The 22754-nt window shown below is 41.9% G+C and overlaps 1 protein-coding gene and 2 long non-coding RNA genes across 7 annotated transcripts in view; 2 read left to right on the top strand and 1 right to left on the bottom strand.

The window, feature by feature from the left end:
* The window catches only part of LOC111249614 (uncharacterized), a 46894-nt gene extending 26267 nt beyond the window's left edge, over positions 1–20627 (top strand). For 2 of the 3 annotated variants that reach the window (XR_015326440.1, XR_015326441.1), the window contains 6 exons: positions 1968–2127; positions 2729–2802; positions 3145–3617; positions 15692–16094; positions 16392–16777; positions 17160–20627. Coding sequence is in view for 1 of the 3 variants with exons in the window: in XM_086987137.1 (XP_086843263.1) it covers positions 1968–2127; positions 2729–2802; positions 3145–3617; positions 15692–16094; positions 16392–16647 (1366 nt within the window). In the remaining 2 variants the exon portion in view is untranslated. Of the gene's footprint in view, positions 1–1967; positions 2128–2728; positions 2803–3144; positions 3618–15691; positions 16095–16391 lie in introns of all 3 variants that reach the window. The other variant, XM_086987137.1, reaches the window with a different exon arrangement.
* Positions 4250–10496, bottom strand: LOC111249615 (uncharacterized). 3 transcript variants are annotated; one of them, XR_015326443.1, is made up of 6 exons: positions 10254–10496; positions 6341–6566; positions 6022–6133; positions 5720–5900; positions 5200–5628; positions 4250–4995 (listed from the first exon to the last, which is right to left on the bottom strand). It is a non-coding gene; the product is annotated as an uncharacterized LOC111249615 (long non-coding RNA). The 3 variants fall into 3 exon arrangements; XR_002673004.2 differs by having other exon boundaries at positions 4250–5628; XR_002673003.2 differs by lacking the exon at positions 10254–10496 and adding an exon at positions 9833–10245 and having other exon boundaries at positions 4250–5628.
* Positions 17191–20627, top strand: LOC147755842 (uncharacterized). The gene is made up of 3 exons (XR_015326442.1): positions 17191–17302; positions 17647–17810; positions 18513–20627. It is a non-coding gene; the product is annotated as an uncharacterized LOC147755842 (long non-coding RNA).
* Positions 20628–22754: the final 2127 nt, after the last annotated feature.

The raw sequence follows: 22754 nt of genomic DNA on the forward strand, positions 1-22754 counted from the left end.
TATATATATAAAGCAGAAAATTAAATTGTTATGGAGGCGAGAACTCGAAAGGGTTCCGTGAATGCACTTCACTCACTCAAATGTTATGGATGAAAGCGAGTTACAATTTTGTTGCATGTTATACAAATAGGTTCAGAGTGATATTGATTGACCTACGTGGTGAGGTGATATTTACAAACTCCATTAAGAAGTCATGGAGTCGCGGTATGCACCGGAGGCCGAACTCGAGACTACTTCAGCAATCAAATACGATGTAGACGAAAAGGACAAGATGGTGAAGGACCTTCTTCCTGTAGCTCGGTCAGCCGTTGGCAGTCGTACGCAGAGGACTTTTTTGATTGTGTAAATATTACGTCTCCCATTCAATTACTCGTATTGTCTAGTCTAGGCGAGCGGGTCGACGGTGCGATTTTTCTTTAAAAATTATAAAAATGGCTCTGCTATCAGGTTTCCACACATAGGGAAATGATTTCCACACATGTTGTGCAACTCGCGCACCGTATTACATGGACCAGACTCAATCGCCAGAACATTCTGATCTAAGAAATTAATATTAGTCTGAATCATAGGTTAGTTTCCTGCGCGCAGATTTGCCTTTCTTTTGGTCCTCGGTAATAGTGCTACTAAACAAAACTCAGAAGAGAGAATGATGAGTATAGGATGGATCTTGTGCACTACTGCGATGCTCATTGGCCAGTAGAGACCTCCCAAGCTGGGTCTGTTGTACGCTAAAGTCACTTAGATACGTATCAGAATTAGAAAATCATCTCCTCCATCTATTGGCGTGTCGTTTGTCGGCTTTCGCTCGGCGTTTATTGCTACTACCATCTACGCTGTGAGCTCTAGACGAGCTCGAGTCCGCTCTTTGCCTGTGTTCGCTATTCGATTCTCTAAGTAGCTCCTACTTGTAGTTGTGGCAGTCGGGTCGGGTGGTAGGCAGTTTGGGCGAAACAATCGCGAGACATCGGTTACGAGATGCCATCTCGAAACTTCAAGCCGTCGCAACAGCAGCAGAGATGCGATGGTGGCAGAGCAATGAATGGACAATAAGTTCTATTGGCGGCGGCGGTAGGAGCAGTAGCAGTAGCAGTAACGACAGGGCTGTTGCCGCTACTATCGATGTTTCAGGTACTACAGATTGTATTCAGTCTATAGTTGGGTCGGTAGCGTGTAGGTAGGCAGCGACTCCGCGGGTTCCCACTCCAACGATCTGGCCGACTTCAGCCTTAGTCCCTTCTACCCCCCTCTCAGTTTGACTCTACTTCGTGGGCTGCATAGCACGATCTGGTAGTGATCTCTGTTCTTCGTAGCGTCTGAACCTGCTCCATGACTGACACTGGTCCAGCAGTAATAGTAGTATTTCTTCGTATCTACGTTACCTGCCCATATAGGCCTCGTGTCCTACTAGCGGTCTGCCCGGGATCGACAGTGCTGGCTGACTGCGGCCCATAGCGACTGACACAACGTGTAATAATGATCGCCATCAACGAGATATCCAGCGATACGACTCTATTGATAGATTGTGAGACGCTGATCCCGCGGGAAGATCCAGGCATTAGTATCACCTGATAACGATACGGGTCCTTCTTACATGGTAGAAAGGGGCTCTGTTGAAAAATTTCTACGGAATCACTTTATTTAACATGTCAGAAATTGTTGTAAATGACTTTGTTCAATCATGGCTAGAAATGTCGACCGTGGTTTCTAAAAATCTACAGGATAGGTCAAAACTACGTTAGATCAGCAACGTACGCGACCTTCAGCGAGATTTCCTTTCGAATAGTCTGATGATAGTCATAACAACAACAACAACACGGACGCGCACACATCAGTCCTCTACGTCGTATTTGAAATACATTGTTTCGTGGCTAGTAGCCGAATATACGCCTTCGCTAGTTTCATAGTATTTGCTAGGAAATAAGTTTTGCGTTTGTTTCTCATTTTATTATTGCATACAAATCAATCAGGTATTCGTCGACAATGGATGCGGCCGCTCGTCGGAAGAATGCCACACGGGAGACGACAAATACGTTGAAAGCGTGGCTTTACGAACATCGAAAAAACCCCTACCCCACTAAGGGCGAGAAGATCATGCTTGCCATCATAACTAAGATGACCCTCACGCAGGTAGGTACTTGTTGTCTAGCCCTATACAACATAAGTCCGCACGTGTCTGCTTGTCCAGATGTGTGGACAAGCTTAGTTGATGTTCTAGCGTACTTGATGGTTGTTATTCTATCGACTGCTACCTGATCCTGCCTACGAGAAACGCCTACAATAGGTTTCATTATTTTGCTTAGGTGACTCATCATCTATTGAGGTTGGATAGTGCTTGAGTTCAAGTTGACACATGGCGTTTCAGTAACGCAAAGGCGTCGCAACATACGTTTATGACGTGTTTTTTCTGCTTCACACACACAATCACCCTAAACTTCCGTTTCGATTGCAAACTGTAGTTGCGATGTCCACACAGTTTACTCGTATGTGTGATGACTACACATAAAGGCAGGTTTCGGGAAAGTTGTTGGATGATAATCAGTTTGTTGCCGCGGTGGGCAAAAGAAGTTCTAGTTGCTCCATCCTTTTCTGTTCGGATCGAGAGAGCAAAAATGCAAGCGAGCACGCGATGGCATCCTGTCTAAATGGGGCGAAGGGCGGGCTGCTGGAACAGTAGGTGCAAATAGTTTAATAAGACAACATCAAACAAAGGGTTCTTTTTGCAATTCAGGTATCGACGTGGTTTGCCAATGCGCGACGTCGGCTCAAGAAGGAAAATAAGATGACATGGGAGCCGCGCAATAGGTAAGTATCGCCCATGCCCTAAGTTCCGAGTCTAGAAATCATAACGGTTTAAATATATATCTTGTGTTATGCATCGTATTATTTCAGTGAATGCATCATTGTGTCCAGATGCGAACAGATAAATGGGATAACTTACTAGTTCTCTTGTGCTTTTGAATACAATCAATCGAAGGTTTACAGCCAATATTCAGTTGATGCATTTTGATAGCACAGCCTATTTAGATCATTCTCAGACAACGGAGAAGGCACTCAATGCCTACTTCAACCACAGCATACGGTTCTCTAAAGATACACAGCCATTTAAACTGGCTATGATGACTAACGCTTTTTTCTACTATATAGGCCGTCCGAAAACGGCGAGGACGATGATAAAACGCGGACGAATGAGGCCGATGATGATGATAACGACGACGATGGTTTGACAGGACCTGACGGGAACAGCAGCAGCAGCGGCGGCGGCTGCGGAGGCGTCGGCGTCCGCGGGCCCGACGCCAGAGACCGCGATTTGATGATAGCGGAAACTGGCGGCGGCCTGACCGGGGGAAATAGAGCTCTACGAAGAGTCTCTGCTGCTGTAACAATGGGCTCGGGAGCGGATCCGTCCCCGACAGGAGTGCCAGGATCTGGGGGTGTCGCTTCGTCCGACGATAAGTCGCAGCAAATTAAACAGCATCCGCATCATCATAGCCAGCACACGAATAGCAGCAGCAGTAGCAGTAGCAGTAACAGCGTACTTAGTCATATTAATCATCACAGTAACAATACGTCGACGGGAACAAATCATCGTCTAATTCCCCATCAATTACATCCGCACGGTAAGTAATAACAGTCAAGTAAAGTTCGCATAAGTAATAGTTTTACCTTCTTGTATAGCTTTCGGCTATTGCTCGGAACCGCTTTTCTGGTACAACATCAAGATGTTACCCCCCACCATAGCTGGGGGTTGTTTTATCTAGCGTTTTTCCAACATGTCTATGTTAGTCTACTAGCTGATCTATTTGCGGTTAGTAACGATTATCGTCCCGCCGAAAGTTCGGGTGGTCAACGGTAACATACTTGTTAAGTGCATGCCAGTAGTTACGTTCGACCTAGTTGTTCTATAGTTAGATTTACATATGTGTATGTACGAAACACTGCTCCGATCGAGCGAGTGAGATAACACATATTTTTGCTACGGATCCTTGTCATCTATTCAATCATAAACAAGATCCGGTGAAATGCCCAGTTTCATAGGAGTTTATTATATAGAAACTGGTGAATAAGACACCAGTACAGCGGAACCTTATTGCTACCCATCAGGTCTCTGATCCCAAACGCTTCATTGCACCTTGCCGCCAAGGGCACTGCAGTCCTCTGAAGTAAACCGATAAATAAAATAATGCAATATCAACAGTGAAACGATGGCTTTCCAGTCTTTTTTCTATTAAACTCGAACACAAAGGTCGCTTATGCGGATTTCTAACAATGGAGCAATTTAAAATGCAAAATTATTAAAACTATTAGGCCGAAGCCAACTATCGTGGGTTCTGTTTACTACATCATAAGCATTTGTCCACCAAAGCTTTTGTTTCTCTTCATCCATCTATCTCTTTGTACAGTCATTATTTGTACTATGGCTCTTTCGTAGCAAGTTTCAAGTGGCGGAACAATTGATAACAACCGTCATCATAAGAAATATACGTAGCATTAAACGTCATTGAACGCAGATCATCAGCGGACAACATCATATAGCAGACAGCATACGTTCGTGTTCGGCCTTTTGTGATTTCCGCCTTCGAACATCACCGTCGTACAGAAGCTCTGAGTGCACCATCTGTCTACTGGTATAGGCTCAACCTAGGTGCCCAATGGCGGTTAACGACCACAACACAAGCGTCCAACCCAACTGAAATTTCGGCTGAAATTTCTCTATTGCAAATTACTTATTGATCGTCGTTGTCACCGTTTACGCCTGCTAAGAACAAACGAAGCGGGAGCACAAGTAGAAAAAGAAAGAGACATTGTATGCACGTTGACAATTGCTAGCCGCTTGTTTTTTGCGCGTGACTTATGTACAACTAACAAAAGGAAAACGAGTGCCACAATCGAATGTCGAGGGTATACGCCGCCGCCGCCGCCGCCGCCGCCGCCGCCGCCGCCGCCGCCGCCGTCGTCGTCGTCGTCGTCGTCGTCATCGACGTCTTCTCGTCCAATCTACAAGTACAACAGAGTAGATTTTATTATAATGTATTTTATTTATGCTACAAACGGGGTGGAAAAGGGCAAGGCCTTGTCGTTGCCAGTTGAGCCAATAGAGGTATAGCTAGAACCTTTTAAGCTTGAGGATTGCTAGCATCATTTATAAAGCGCAGTTACGATCGCATGCGTCTGCGTAAAAGCAGTCTTCCAGGAACATACGTCTATAATAGTATGCAATGAGTCGATGTATCTGAAGGCCAACATTTTATCTTCCTGTGGTAATTCCATGGCACGCCAAGGGACGGGATTAACTAACACATATCAACCAGTATTGCTCGTGTAGACCCTGAAGGGTCGTCTAATAACGAAGATGGTTTCAAATACTGGGTAGCTCTGGTGATGCGTAACCAGAAGACGGTCACGACAGTTAGCAACAACAGTATCGTGAGGCTGTTTGGACGACCCGAATCGAAGACGCAAGATGCAATACGGAACTTGCCCAAGACGAACCGCATTTCGAATGCATACTTGACGTTTACGTGTCTAGCGTTTCGGCACAGGTACTGAGCGGATGCCGCTGATGTGGCATCGAGCCGAAAAAATCCAAAGAGAGCTCACGCTATCGACAGGACTTATGTTGGCATAGAACTGAAAAAAGAATCCCTGATTAGTTCATTTATCATTGCATTAGGTGTTTTTGTATACGTAGCTAAAAGTTTGTGTTCGTGAATGTACATACTGTATACGTTGGGCCGCTGGGCTACTGGCTGGGTTGAAAAGGTACGACTGAGTAAAATGGGTCACGGCGTATATAACCGGTTTTATGATACACGCATGTAGGGTGTGTCACACTGCAGAGAGATTTGTTGCTTTTTTTCTGGTCGTCGTCGTCACGGGTTAGTTGCCGTTCTCGTCGTTCGCTAGACGTGTGGAAGAACAAACATGCGGAGCGTAATTATTTTGCTTTTTGATCGTCTCCTGCGATGATTCCGAACTACTTCAATATCTATTTGCTTATATAAAACAAGTCGCGGTACTCACTGATCAATTCAGAGCGGCTTATGACGTTCGACCGTGAAACAAGTTTAGTTTGTCGTAAACGTATGTCAATAAACACAGACAACTGTACGGACACAATCACACGGGCAGTAAGCTGGTTGAAATTCAGGAAAAGCGCCAGATCTGATTAGTAGATATCAGGTTATATTTTTACACATTAACTCTATCCACCTATGATGTTTGCCTGATTTTTGAGATTTCGATGGCCGTTTGAACGATGCTGTTGCCTATCACAATTCTTATGATTAGTACTATAATTCTCGTATGATTACGGTCATACTAACTTGAAAAAATGACCCACCAGGTTGATTCGTGGAGGTATATATCACCGCCATCCGCTGTTCACTATAACAGGTGTTATGGCTATACACATGGGTGTCTTTGCCGGTATCTTGCCGGAGTCCTCCTTGGACGTTCAGCGTGTCTTGTACCGATCTAAAAACTTTAATTAGTCTCACTAGCGGTGCGCGCAGCCCCTCACTTCAGAATATTCACTCGTGATGGCCATTTGTGTTGTCTTCAAACATCTGACGAGTGAACAAAAAAAATTGAGATATTCATTACGACTGCTTCACGCCATCACCACCGCCGAGGACGCCCGGCTCGTAGTACTTCAGTGTTATCAAGTGCTACCCAAAAACCAGCCGAGGACCTGCTAGCTACGTCGCTGTAAAATCAACGAGGGGCAGCTAAGCAGTATTGTATTGCGCCGGTGTGCCTTTTCCATAGTATCTCGCGCTATTCTAGCAGCGCGCGAGTGGCAGATGTAATAAATGCTTACAGCTATGGAGAAACTGTTATTGTTAAGTTCACCAAAGCCGCACCGCCCATGATATGATGCCCTCCCCTGGTCATCGCGTGGAAATGATCTTCAGTATCATTTAATCTTTTTCCATTTTTTTTTTTTTTTTGTTTCGTTCTATAATTTCGTTGCGTTCACTAATGATGTTTCAGCAACAACCGGTCAAGAAGACATCATTTTGCTGGAACAATTGATGTTTCTTTTCTTAGTTCATTTCACTAAATGCAATTCTATGACCAGTGACTCTGAAGTTCTTAAAGCGAGCGCCCTTTGCCATAGAGTCGAGTTCGCCCTGTCTGCCCATCTATATATCATCCAATTGGCCATCCGCAGGCACTGCTACTAGTAGAATGATTATTTTACCAGTATCATTGTAACCAACATGTTATTATTATATTGTTGGTGTTGATTTTGTTGCTGTTTATATTGTTAAGATCATAATAGAATACGTAATGTATATACTCGCTATGTAATTCTTGAGTAATAACAATAATTGCACTTTCATGCTCTACTAAAAAATATAGCACTTAACACCGCTTTTTGTGCGCATACGCATCTACATGTGCCCCCATTGCTTTGCCGTCTGACGCGCGGTAATAAAGACGCTTGCCGCCGTTCTTCTCTCGCTCGTTTTTTGCCGCTTGTCGCGCTGCTATTTTCCCGTTGTTGGAGTTGAAATCGACGACAACGACAACGACAACGACGACGGCGGCGGCCCAAGACAATGTCCTAACAACCGAAATCGTCGCCGTCGTCTATTGTGAATGCAAGCCGTGAGCAGACGCCCTGAGGTGACGGTAACGCTTCGTAGCTCTGACGTCATTCCTCTGACAACCACCGACCGACCGTTTCGGATTGCTCGCGCTAACAACGACGGCTGCGCGATGATGGCAAGCGTCGAGACAAACCCAAAAGCAAATCAAATTTTCTGTTCGCTTCTGTCAACCGGCTGCAGCTTTGCAGCGCCTGCTACTGTTTATAGCTATCTCGTATCGCTGATCGACGCCACCTCCCGATGGGATTTGACACTGCTAGTCGCCCGTGTACACGTCTAATGATTTAGATATAAGATTAATGGTTTATTACTAAGTATTTTGAGGTACTGTTGGTAGCAAGGATACGACACCGGCAGTGATGGCAAACGCCGTTTCCAGCCATTACCAATCACGCTATTATTGCCACACGTTTTTGCTACTGTTACATTCAACCGTATATCTCTTCGGTTGGAGACAATCAAATATCTACTATTTACTATATAGTATTTTTGTCTATATGCTATTTTTATCACGTCTTTCCGGTAGCTTGATGTGCTGTGATACTAAATAATTTTAGGGAAGCTAACACAAGAAAATAGATCACACGGAGATCACACTGACGTGTGAAAAAGGAGAATTTAAGCCGTGGCAATGAAGATCTCTTATGAATTTATATGAGTCGCGTCTTGAGATGATAATATGATGATGAGGTGATAATATGAAATGGAATATATAGGACCGCTGATGTGTTTGAATCAGCAATCAGAGATTTCCTGTTCAGAGTAAATGTAATGCATCACGCGGTAGACGGTACAAAGTTCCGAGCTCTAGGATGATGCGTGGCGGGGGGCACAGCTTCAGCAGGACTAAAGGCAGTATCGAAAGTCTTAGCTGATAGTTACTTACGCGTCGATTTTTGAAGACAGCGTTGGTGCAGGAAAACAGTTGACCAAAGGCTTAATTATCGCGATATTGTACATATACACAATAAGCCTAAAAAGACATTTCTTTTATTAGTTTCTATCGCTAAGAACGGAAACCTTTTAGTATCAATCCTTTGCCGCAAAATGCGTGCGACGGTGATAACCGGTGGTATTATGTAAGTTAACTATAATGCCAATCTATTGTTCAATGACTTTCGAAACTCCGATTCGTCTGCACCGAGCACCTTAGTGTGAGTGGGTCGTTTAGTACTTCGGCCAGTATTTCCTTTCAGATGTATCTTTAATGCACCATAATCATCGACCGTCCCTATTTTGGGAAGCGCTCCCTGTAGTCTGCCATTCTTCATGCGTGATGCTATCTATTTCGACTTCATAGCTTTCCGTCTATACTTATAGATGATTAACGAAGTGACGATGCCATCCCGGCGACCAGAGTCTATTGATAACAAATGTTTTCCCCCAACAATCAGTTGGTCCGTCCGCAGGCCTATCGCTAGCAGTGAAACGATATGGGCGAAACTATTCAATGTTTACAACAATTATCTCGTCGCTACTGATACCTAGCAGATTGTTAGAAACAAATAGGTTGCACAATAGGCCATGATCGTTACCGCTAAGGAAACTTGAAAATTGCCTGAAGCAGATCATGAACGTTCTGTTGGTGATATCGGATCGTGAGACGAAAGTAGTTCTTTTCAAATTCCAACTCCTCACTAACAGTAATACATTTATGCTGCCTGCATTTCTGATGGATGGTGATTCAACAAATATCCGAGCTAGGAAACCTTTGATTTAAGGCCCGCCATCGATGCGTACTGTTTACTGCCCAGACTATGTACAGGTTTAATTAATTTTTCAGAGCCTGTACTATACCGTAATATCTGTAATCACGATCTGAACCTGATCGCACAATATTTGAGCGAGAATCCCAACTACGAATCCTAAAATGAACGTGTTCCTACACCAACACTTCGATAATTTATACTCGATGTGTTCGGTCCTACATAGCTATCTTCAGCGAACGCCATACGGAGACCCGTTCTGTATAACGAATTATTCGAACTAAATAAAAATCAACAAAAGTTCCCTGCTAGGCAAAATTGTCTCATTTCTGAAGCTCTTAAACGGAATCAAGCTACTTCACGTAACGAGCAAGAAGGTTTGAAAGATGCTATCCTTTCTATTATAATACGCCAAAAGCTTTGTCAACATCATCACGAGCAAAAAAAGAAGTTACAGAGCTGATATGTAACAGATATATCGCTTATGTATCCAAAGACGGTTCGTCTTACCTGTTTATAGATCGTTCGGTGGAAATTCGCTGATCCGTCCAACCGATGTATTTGTGCATTTAGTTCTATACCCTATTTATATTTGATTTTCATTAGAGACATGCGTCTACGATGAAACAACACGGCAATGGGTATATACTATTTAGTAAAACCTATTCCTTTCAATGTTTGTTGCAAGACGCCAAGGTTCCTTATTTGAGATTTCAAGGCAAGACACAACGGTGCGGGTCTGCATATATGCCTACATGTTGATGCAGGTATATATGCAGACCTCGATTGCAGACAAGATGCTGCACTAGGTGTCTTCGCGCACTGGCATTTTAATATCGTATCACTTCTAGGCGGCAGCGCTCTCAGCTGAAGTGAACATCTGAGCTCCAAAAAGGGTAATATGTTAGATATATTTCTTGCCGCTGCTTACCAACTGCACTCAGCTTCCCACTTGTCGTTGTCTGGCGGCCAGCTTCGTTGTTGACTGTCAACAAATAATGGTCCGATGACATGCGAGGTTTTCCCTGTCCCGCGGGCACTGCAGGTAAACAGCAGTAAGAGGTAGAAAGCATGCGGCTATCGTAGGCTTTGAAGTTGGCGTTTGCCTTCTTTAATGGATCACCCCCATTTACCCCGACGCAACGGCGACCGTCTTCGTCAACGACACTCACATTGTGCGCCAACCGACCGAGCGGCCAAAACCGCAGAGATCGACCATTTTGACGGTGAAGATAAATTACTAGTCCTTAACCTCGTGCACGCTAAGAATATTCCAAGTACTACTTATTACAAGCGTTCATAATTTTGTTTGTTGGTTGGTTGGTTGGTTTCTGGGCGCATTTGCAAAAGCGCAAACATGTTCGCTGTGCGAAATAATGAAACCTTGGGTGATTCAAACTAGCATTAGCATCACATGTTCCTTATTTATTCAAAGGCTTGACAAATTAACATTAGGTAGCAGATATGCCCTCAGGCAGTTCTTCATTGTAACGGCTGGTTTGGACGTATGAGTTGAGGGCTAAACAAGCGAATATGCCATCCGGAAAATTCTGAAGTCCTTTTGACTGTCGAACTTATCAGAAAATTCGAAATACGCCTGCAGGCGTCTGGCCTCCGAACGTTCTCTCTTAGTTTACCTAAGGGTATAATATAGTATAATAGCAATAGCAAGATGCTTAATTAGCTGAGTATATTTATAGCCTCTTGAATACTCGTCAGTATGCCGTTACGCACGGCGTAGCCCTAAATGAAACTGGACATGACACCGTTGAAGATCGATCCTGAATGGACTACAAATAGCGAAATATAGGCCTTCGAGTTCTTGTTACATTTGTGTATTTATTAAAAAATACATATCGAATAATTATCACAATAGTTCGTATGTATGTGCTCTCTAAGCGATTCTGACATATTGTTTTTGATTCTAAGTCAGAGCCTCAGGTGGATTAAAGTACAGTGGTAAAGTGTCAACAAGACGAAAAACGTTGCGTAATGATGGAGTGAGAGTTGTAGTGATATGATTGGCGGGAAATTCAAAAGTAGGCTTGTTGGGGTCGGGCGTAAATCTACATTCAAATAAAAAAACCAGATCCTCAGTTACAAAAAACCTAGCCAGGTAAGTAAGAACTGTTTCTATTATCTATATTCGTCGCAAGACTACCTCCTTTCTTAACTGCGGGATTACATCTTGTCCAGTGGTAAGCTTATCTTCATGCCCCGCGTCCGCTCCATACGAAATACGTAGAGTGTGGAAAAATTACCATGAAAAACACAACGAGTCGGCTGTTTAGCGGTTCTATGATAATGGAACACTACAATACAAACGGAAACTGACGAAGCACTGGATTTCTTTAGCAAAATATCTCTAGACACATTAAAAAATTCATTGGTCCTATTCGAGCAACTAAAAGCCCTAAATAGTTAGACTATTTATGATTTGATAACCATAAATCGTCTAAAATAATAGCAGACGGAGTATAGATGAGTCAACCTGTTGAGTGCTTGTGCTTTTTACTAGCGTCGATGTCCTTGCCTTCATAAATTGAAAAATATTTAAAGTACGTATTTAACACGTGTGTTATACATGGTGGTCTGGTTGTGAAGTAAGCTTTACTGGGCCGCTTTGAGAAAAATTGTCGCCGTATGAGATTATTCGGGCGACTTTGCTCTCCTCGTTATTTATGCATACATTGCCACGACTTCTATCGATGATCTATCTGGGCAATAACAAGTATGTATACAGGGATTTACTAAGGGCAAAAAAACACAGTTCGTTATAGTTTTTGCTGTTATGCTTCTACTTGTCGAGTGGCTGCAGACGTCAACGTCTGCGTAAGTCTAACTCAAGGGTCCGCCATTCTCGCTCCCTTTGATCACCTAGGATCACGCAGAACCTTTCAACACCTACTACAAGAAATTAGGGTAGTACGATTAAAAAAAATGCATGGGATGACAATTGGGTATCATGAATACATATGGAGACATTAAACGTAGACACATATACATTGAAGTTTTTGTTTTTAAATGCACTCGTACTCATGAAAACTGGGACCACTCTCTCATATGACGATTGAAGTTTTCAGTACGTCATTTGCAGTGAAAGCCATTGAAAATCAGAAAATAACTCGAGCTTGATTTTGAAAATACAACGGCAGAGACAGCTCGCCATGTAAACCTCAGCTACCGACGAAGTGAAGCCTAATTAAAACGGATTCAGGAAAGAAATCTTGAGCTTCCAAATTAGTGTCTTGAAAGCCGCTGTGGGAAAATGAACATCAAAGTTAGAGCAAAGTGCCGGAAGCTACCTGTATTAAGGTTAATGAAAGTTAGCGCTCAGGTTTGAAGTATGCAGAAATGCCATACCTGTTCGGCTCAATCAGATCGTATAAGCAGTTGGTGTATGGTTTAGGCAAAGGTCAAAATCGCCTGCTTCTTTTCGTCCTCAGGTTATAACAGCGACTAGCTCCTGCGGTGAATTGCAGCTTGTGATAAAAGTGAATCTCCAACGCACGACCTCACATGGCAAAAATCATGGGGGTGAAAATCCAGGAACCAGGGGAAAAGTTAAATGCTTTTAATCAGCAGCCGATGCTGAGCTTTTGCTTTCTACTTCTGGATGACTTCAGGGCCAGGGGTCCCTAGCGGTTATCCAGAGGAGCGTCCACGGTGTAATTAGGCTCATTTCAGTCCCCTACCAGAATACGCTAACAGCGTATGCCAGCTCCCAAGGTGAGGTACGTTAGATCATATCTCTTTCGATCGGTCGTTGGCTCTCCGGTTGAAACCTGGCTACCACTGGGTTATAAACCTACGCCATATAATAAAAAGAAATGTTAAAGAAGGTGCCATAACCGTACCAGCTGGGATGAAGAACCGATAAAGCTTTATACACAGAGTACCCTTGGCTCTCAGCGTAAGTCAATAGCATGCCAGCATTAAGCTAACGGAGCGTATGCCCTGTTGAATAACGTTCGCCGAGTATTCTCTGTTATCCACGAGGCGTTGTTGTTGCAAACTAGTATTTTTGTCAAAGTCTTAACAATTTCATACTAAAAAAAAATCGCTCATATCTCAGTGTGATGTAGAAATTTCCCGTACGTGAAACTTCAGCATCGAAATAAATAATCCACCATTACGTGACCAAGAAATATAAATAATAGTGTGTGCCTCGATTGAAAACTAAATGGCCATATTTGTGAAAAAGCTTAGGAAGTCGTAGTTTATTAGCTCGAATTTTATACCGAGCGGCCTAACAGACAATATACATCTATAATCAATTATAAATTAAATGTAATAGGAAGGTCCCAAGGCAGGCCGAGGATGTCCTAATAGGACCATATAAGAGGAGGATTTTCCTCAGCGCTATTCAATAGTTTTTGATGTTAGTAGTTAAGCAGGTTGTTACAACATGTTATTAATACCACGTTATTTTCTGCAATCTATTCTGTCTTATGCAATCTGTTCCGGTCTTTCGTTTTCTAAAATAAGAGTTCTATGTAAAAAAAAAAAACATTTGCTGACGCACCGATATTGTGATAGCATATAAAAGTAATAAAAATTCATGTATTATGGAACTTGTCTTCTATACTACCGTTTTACAGTTTATCCCAAGTTCACAGTTGGGCCGCAGTATCTATATTCTATCAAGCTCGTGTCTATTATATGCTCAGGTAGTACCTCTCGGACCTGTCAGAAACGACCTATGTATACATAAGAATTTAAATCTTTATCGATCAAAAGAAGCGTTTTGCTACCTTCATCTGATTTCAGAATAGTTAGAGTTCCTATCAAATTTGCTGACTCAGGCCTCAAACATCCAATAGTTCAACTTTAAATCGGAATAACTTTTTGCTTTCTGTTGTTGCCTCCGACACTACTTCACTTACCACACCTGTTTTCCAGCTACGCAGACCTCTAGATTCGACCTAATATACCCTTATATCAAGAGCTACAGTATTTATTCTGCCATAAGACGTCGTACCACTTTTTCAGCTTTAAACCCTCCGTAGACGTTCTTTCTAGTTACAAGTGTACCTGCATCAGCATATACACAACCCTGGCCTACCCAAGATGTCCTCAAAAATTTAATGCAACTTTAGTACCTGCGCAGCAAGTCTTTGTTTGTCACATCTGTGGGCTTAGCTTTTCGCCTAAAATCGTTTAAGAAGCTTCATTTGACCGATAAAAAAAAAGTCGGTGCATGTGTTGGACGCCGCGGAGCCCCACTAGTTCGGGGATGAGCACCTAATTACCTTCTACGACCACCCCCTGATAACCTAGGAAATGTGTAAAATCTCAGACTCTTTTGTACAACGCTGTCGTACAGAGAGCCACAATTGTTTTTTCAGATACAGAAAATAAGACTGTATTTCTCCGTACGTAAATGATAAAGTAATTTCTCCGAAATTACTTTATCATTTAACGTAACCTCAGAACTACTCAGTATATAAAATAATAATAGACGTATTTTTTGAGACGGTGAAGACAAACAGGGACTAGTCTGTTTTTGCTTTAACGCATGTACGGACCGCAGTATATATGGATAATTTGGTATTGTAATGGCAGTTATAGTCGCCAATCGATGTTTATGAGGTGCTTCTTCTCATACAACCCTTTTTTACTCTGAGAACTCGTGAGGGCTTCGTCGAGTGCTAGTGAACGCAATCATTCATTAAGCGGCTTTCTTAATATCGGTCCACCCTGCAATGGCACAGAATGAGGCCCGATCCATAGTGACACTCACCGAGGGCTGGATTTAGAAAGGGTACGTGTGTGAGTCTGTATGTAACACTAGGAAAGTCCCTTTGGTAGTTCATGGTCGTGGACACTTAACTGTCGTTCATACATGTACAAGGATGGTAGCATCGAGATTTTCGGAAGGCGTTGCCGAGTGTTTGAAGGATTGACGTCATATCGCGTCAGTCAGGCGAAGCAAACTGAAAGGCAGTTGACTGAACGACAGCCTCCGCTGTTGCAATGGGGCAAGCGCCGCTAGTGCTAGTAATGGTGGCGGCATACTCCAATTTTATTTGAAGAGAACAAGTGTAGATACTTCTCTAGGAAATAGGGCAGACTTTCCTGTGGACAAGAGTCGATAAAGAAGGTAAAAAAAAGGCCAAATTTCACACGTGGCCATATTCAGTCTAATCGAGAGAGCGTATTTGAAAAAATGAGCCCCCAGATTATGTACCTTCTCAACTTGATCCGTGAAAAACCTGTGTCGTACTTCATCATAAACCTCAATTGGAGTAATTTTCCGATTTTTCGAAGCTAATTAACTTACGTTCTGTTGGTGCCTTTATGCATAGAAATATTTTATTTTCACATTAATCAATGTGCGTTGTGTACTTGTCTATCCTTTTTGTCCAGATCCTTTGCGTTCGGGTTACCATCCAGCGTCAACCGATCCCGGATCCAGGTTCATGCCGCCAGGCTCACTGCTTAGCGGAACGTCTGATTCAATCGGCAAGTACCATTTAACCAGCGGCGGAAAGTACGCTGGATGCATAGACACAAAAGTGACTCCGCTTACGCATGGCTCCGATGGTGGGAGTTTAAGTGAAGGCCCGTTTGGTTCTGTGCCGTCGGGAAGCTCGGTCGCTCATCTAGGTGGAGGTTTCAGTAGCAATCCGGCTTTGACGCAGACGATGTCGATGCTCGGCAGTTCAGCACAACCTCAGACCGATCATATGAATTTATCAAAACCCAAAATCTGGTCACTGGCTCACACTGCGGCACACCCGCACCCCGACCTATTAGATTATGCCGCCAGGTTAGTATTAGCTGATATTGGGGCTGATTTAACTTTACTGTTAATTAAGTTTAAATGACTAGGCAAACTACAAGATGTTGATTTTAAATGCGTATTTCTACAGAGCGCACAGGTTACATAAATTTGTGATAGGTTTGTGTCGCGAGACTGTGCTCCAGCTGAAATACATTTAGCACATATGGCACATCAAAGAAATTTTACAGTGTTCCTGAGTTTAAAAATATAAACATATGTTCAGATTATCGGAGGCTAGCTTCTGTGAAAAAAAAACCTAGTGTTTTTTTCTGCTCATTTCAGATACTACGGTACCGATAGCGGTTATTTCGGTGGACCGGCAGAAGCCTTTATGTCACCTGCAGCAAAATATCACGGGGGTGTCACAGAAGCACCTCAAAGATATCACAGTCCGTCGCAACATGGTCAATGGTCTCCAGTAGGAAGCAGTCAGGCGCTTAATCTAGCTGCGATGGAAGATCGGAAGAGCCCCTACACAACTGATCAGCAGTCTTACAATGTAACTCCAACGTCAGCAGTCACAACGGCCAGGACATGAGCAAGCCACGTGGTGCGGAAAAAGATCTAGCACGTTAGATTGGACATTATTTGTACGTGAATGTACAGTTTTAGACCTATATCAAGCCTTCAGATTCGCCGACATCTTGAAAAGTGCTGTTGTTCTAGAGGTGAGGCCTGTCTTCAATGCGATTTTTTACGGCGGAAATTTCTTTTAAGCTCGCCTTCGCATTATACAAGCATAAACATACATCTCATAGCTAAATCTTATAGTATTCTCCTGTGAGACAGTTAGCGCAGAGAAACCAGTCTTATTGGTCTCAATGAGTCGAATAGCGAGCTCACGAAGACTGAGTGTAACTTTCTTTCCATTTTCTTCCGTTACAATGCAGAACCAGCGCACTAGGTTAAACAATAATAGGTAATAATATACAATAGGAAAACAGAAGATGTAAAAAGAAAAGAGACGAAGGGGATGCACCGATGCAGTGTGCAAACATTACGTTGAATATACAAGTGTCGTGACGCAGATTTGTTTGTTAATTCTTTCAGCCCAACAAAATATTGCAAGAGTTAAATTGCAATAACATTGAACGCGCCTGAATGAAGGACAACGAGAAAGATGTTACGATATACACTGAGAAAACATTGAGTGCTAAGTAATGTTAGAAATTGTTCGGTCAGGCGCATGACCCGTAAGTACCTTACTTTTTAAAGGTCCAAGTATACGTTGATGGTGATGATGATGATGATGATGATTTCGTCTTTCCTCAATTGGAGATGGGCAAAACTTATGCCGTGAGGCGTTTCGAGTCGTCGAAACTGAGTTATTAGACCAAAGAGATTGCATGTAGTGGATGAAGCTGGTACAACTTGTCTTAAACATAAAAAAAAAATCACTAGATTTAGGTTAGTAAAGCTTTCCAGGACGGTGACCATGGAACGGAGCTCCGTGGCGAGAAATCCATTACCGCAGAGCTTTGGCCTCATAAGCTCGATATTTAGATTTAATATTATTACAATACGGAAACTACTATAGGTGTCTGGCAATATGGCAGCTATGGTCTGGTCCGACCTCGCTCGATAACCATTAGCGAAGAAAAGTCGGTTCTAAGGTGGCTGGACTTCTTCTCGACTGCTCGGAGTAGCAACGACGAATCCGTACTTCGCATTGCTCCCATATCGAAAATGTCCGAAGTAATAGTACGTAGTTTGAGTCAGGGGTTTTAAAATTTCGCGCACTCTATTAAGTCACCTCTAGTATTGCATATGCATGAAATCTTCTCTGACGCTTTAATGTATGCCATTATTAAATCTATGAACCCATTACGCGTTTCCCATGCCTTCTGTGCACGCTCCGGAACGGGTCTTGCGTTTGTTCGAGGCTCAGCCTTCACGAATCTATTTGGATATAAGTATACTCTCTGTTTTTAATCATGCATGTTGTGTAGCACATGTACCTTACTGTTTGTATACTATTAAATTCATATATTATAGATATCTAAAAGCTGCCCATACGTTCGGTTGCTCGAATGTCTTACGGAACGTTATAGAACGTTAGTAACCTTGAAAAATTACTTCTCAAAAAAATGACACACGAACAGGTGCTTCCCAAGTATTCGCAACCATGGTTCGATTACGAATCTGTCTATTAGTGTATAGGGCAGACTCACCAACGTCAAGGGCTTCCTATCGTTGAAACTCTTTGATCTAACGAAAAACACGAGCAGGATCATTCAAACCGTATCAGAGCATTGACGAAAAATGCCCGAAGTGATAACGAGTTTCTCTCACCCATTGGGAAATTGCATGACTACGCGCTAGTCGTACTAATCGTTCGTTACGTGCATTTTTTCTCTAAACCCTGATGCTTTCCATGCCGCATTCTGACCCATTACTTCTCAGTGAGACTATTCCAAGAATTGACGTGATACCCTCTGATGACTGGCGCGCCGCGCAACTGCTCCAAGGAACGTACCGCTATTCCTCTATTGTACGTGTATACGTAAAGGATTACTATATAAATTGACGACGTAATAAGTAGCTAATGACAACAATAGTTGTGCTATAGAATTCTGCGTAAATCCATTAAAGTACTCAAAATACATCGATAAACTATAAGGCAAACGTGAAAAGACAAGGGTACCGTGCGTTTTCTGTGCCGTATGTGATAATCCGACGATGATCGAAAAAACGATGCAACCTGTTTCGACCTCAACTAGTGAAGACCTATTATTACTCGTATATCCTAAAATTAATCATGCGTCAATCCTACAATACTGGTGGTAATGTTAGGCCTCGATACGCGAAACGAACTAACATATATTATATATGAGCATAAACAGGAATGAAGCGAGCATGTACATAGCAAATGAAAAATGAAGCTCACCGATTGAATTCGTTTCCTATATGTATTATAGCTTATATAATTATCATGGTTGTAATTATAATGCGTGATTATAACAAGTAATTGATTATTATATATGGTGCCACGACAAATGTATAATTAAATCGTTCGGCGTCGATTTGGTGCGTTATACTTTTTGACGACACATCAAACTTCAATTTGATGGTGTCAAAAAAATGGTGTACCCGTAGCTCTAAGCAATTGTAGAGAGTTTCAACTGAAATATTGAGAAAGGTTTTTATGTTCATTAACAAGTAAGAAAAGAAAAACCTTAAATTAGATAAGATACCTACATTTCGGACGGCAAAATCGTCTCTAGTAAAATCGAATGGTATTTTTGAACATAGACCGTCATTGATAAACAAAAAAAATTAAAGTTCCTGATTCTGCTCAAAAAATCTTCTCTTAATGATCTTTCAGTAATGAATATATGTATACATGTATAACGAGTATTGGATTTCTATGTACCACCGCTCTGTTCTAACAGTAAAAAAGAAGTAAAAACTTGATATAGTAAGCGTTTTTAAGCGAACAGTAGAATTGGTGGGTAACCGCATTGTAGAGTGGCAAATAAGTGGTGGCAATGGCGGGAAGTTTTGTCTGTTAGTTTAACAGAAAATACGTTGCCTTTATAAATATTCACGGGCTGATTTTTTTTTTATACTGAGGGACATCGCCGCACCAGTTGCTATGTTAGACGCTATGGTTTTTGGTCGTTTTTCTGGCTGGATAATGGGACCATTTTGTGCAAACGGATAATAACATGGAGTTGTGGTATTTTCATGATTTTTATCACGCGCACATCATTTTATATTCTGCTGGGTACATCGACGAAGTGGGAAACTCGTTTGCCTGAAGATTGGTTCTTTAAAAAATGCAAAAAAAATTGGGGAAAATTAGACCCTTATCGGCGTTTTACATACAGACATAAACATGGATACCTTTAAAAATTGGCTCAGAACAACGACAGATAACTATATACAATATCACTTGATTGGGGGTGTCGAACATGATGTTTTGAAGCGAATGCGTATAACAATAGAACGGACCCACAATTTTTTTTTTCGACCCATTTAATACCACTAGGATAAAAGGAGAAAAACATAAGAACGCAGCGACCTATTATTTGATCGTCATGCGCGCCGATAGACAAATAATTATGAGACACTATAATGGAAACAAAAAGGTACTATAGGTTCATGTGTACAATAAAGTTTTGTTATTATAGATTATAGTAGCACATTTTGGAAATAATATTAGTAATGAAAAGTTGGCAGAAAGGCAAGTGGCCTTTTCGACTGAACGTGTGAATGTTTGTGTAATTAAGTCCCAGTCGACAGTAGACAGTTATACATAAATAAAGATAATAATATTAATTATATAATACATACCAATGATCTATACACGCTTTTGTGAAGTTCGCTAAAGCGAAATAATTATATATAAGCATATAGCAGATATTAAAGAGCGAGAACTATCATACGATCGCGTTCGAACCAATCTAAGCATAAAAAAAACAGAAAAAAAAAAAAAAAAAAAAAGAAAAGAAGGAACGAAAAAAGGAAATCTATGAAAAAGTGATTGATAAATGCTGCTATTTGTCATTGAATTAATTTACGGTGTTTTCATTTCAAATACTAAACATTTATACAAAAATTGTGGTCATATATGGGGCAAAAAATTTCCTGAGTAGTAATTTTGACTTGCTCAATTTACAATGTTAGTATCAACTAGGAAATTTACTTTAAAAATTTGTAAGAGGCCTTTGCCCGCTGCTCGCATCCGTCGTTTCACATCGAAAACTTTACCTTTAGCAAAATACTCTTAATTACTACCGCTAATTGCGGCCCTTTCACGTGCGTGCTGGTATAGCCTCGGATAGATCATCATACGATAGAGCGACTATAACTTGGTCTGATTCCATTATTTTGCTCGTATCCTTTAATCGGTCGAAAATTTGACCCGTATACAAATGTAACCATAGGCCTAAGGCTTAGCGGTAGCTGTCGGATGATAATATTCGGCAAACAGGTTCTGGCGAGGCCAATAGCATCGAACGGTAGTGGCCTGTCAATTATATGTCGCATATGTCATATCCTTAAATATAGATCAATTTTGATATTTAGTCCTAATTGGACAACATAAAACAGCGGTTAAAATACTAGGAAGTAGTTGAGGCTAGCTATTTGATAGGCTTATAATGCTGGACCTGATAGTCTGCCAAATGCTTGCGTGTACTAATGTTTTTTTTTTTTTTTTTTTTTTTTTAAATAATAGCTTTCGCATTGATTATCGAGTATGTCGTCGAATATCAAATATATGCAGTAGCTTTAACTTTACGTGCGTAAAACGATAGGGAATACATTCTTACACCCCTTTTCCAAACCCTATTAATCCCTCTTATTTACCTCGAGTCGCAAAGTTGAACCGCTTAACAATGCCATCTGCTACTAATTGTGACATCAAACAGGTATCAATAAGGTCAGCCGCATTGGTCTACTTCAAAAAAATAAGAGATTTCATATCAGTTAAGTTAGTGTCGTCCACGTTTTATGTCATTTTTCATATTGGGCAGAGTCATGCAACTTAGGTGCGTCGCGTGCAGCGGCTAGACGCCTTCTTCGTGCTATACATATATTAACATGATATTGCCATTTTTACAGATGGCAGATTAATTTCAGCGTCTCCACGGTGTTTTCTGTAGTGAAGAAATTGAGACAGAACTATATAATGATGTAAGTAGCACTGGCTGCACCCCTTCTTAATCATATGAGGACGGTTTTTTTGGGGGGAGGGGGCGGGGGAGGGGGAGCTGGTTGTGAAGGGCTGGGTCGATATGGACGAGCTTCTCGCCTTTTCGGCTATTGGGGATCCATCGTCGACTGCTATATGAACCTCAGTCCCATATATATTAGCGAGAACATCACGCATTCACACGATGCGCCTTCTCTGTTCGTTGCCTTCTGTGCGATCCCTCACTTTGCACCAGGTGCCTACAGCATCGCTACCACCACATCCAATCACACCCCATATACCGATAATATCACGGGATGGTAATGTAAATGCTAATGGGGTCGTTTCCACGCACCTGCATTGTGGATCCATCTATGACACACACGCATACCTCCAACGAAAAGGCTAGGACCGCTATGGCTACTGCGTTAATAGTGGCTTCAATCAATTCCTGTCGTCTAGGACGAGGCGAAATCGTCGCCGCGGCCGCCGATATCAAAATGAAGTAAGCCACATCGCTAGCATATAATATGCCCTAGTGTTTAAAGGTAGTCGACTATATCCTTGATCTATGTTTGGACCTCTTTCACTTCGCCTATTCAAACAAGCTAACAAGGCCTGAAACCATGCTAACTGATAAGACGGATCCTCCGAATAGGTTGATACCTCTTGACGATCATACTTCATTGCGGAACGCAAATTCCTAAATTATATACTCTGAAGACTTTGCTTCACACATATATACAAACTTAAGTGGTCAAAGTTAAGCGAACTATACATGCTTGGTATTTCAGAAAAGCTATTTGACATTACGTTGGAGTTATTGCTTTGGCCATATGTAAGGGATAGTTTAACGTAAGATAATCACTACATATGGCCAAAGGCGGTCATGTAGCTAGCCAATTTTGGCCTAACATGAAAATTTTGTAAATAATATGAAATATTAAACAACAAACAAGAAACAAAGCACTGCACAACTTAGACTTTTTCGATTCCTAACAAATCGA

Source organism: Varroa destructor, unplaced genomic scaffold, assembly GCF_002443255.2.
Source record: "Varroa destructor unplaced genomic scaffold, Vdes_3.0 BEIS01000004.1, whole genome shotgun sequence".
Classification (NCBI taxonomy): Eukaryota; Metazoa; Arthropoda; class Arachnida; order Mesostigmata; family Varroidae; genus Varroa; species Varroa destructor.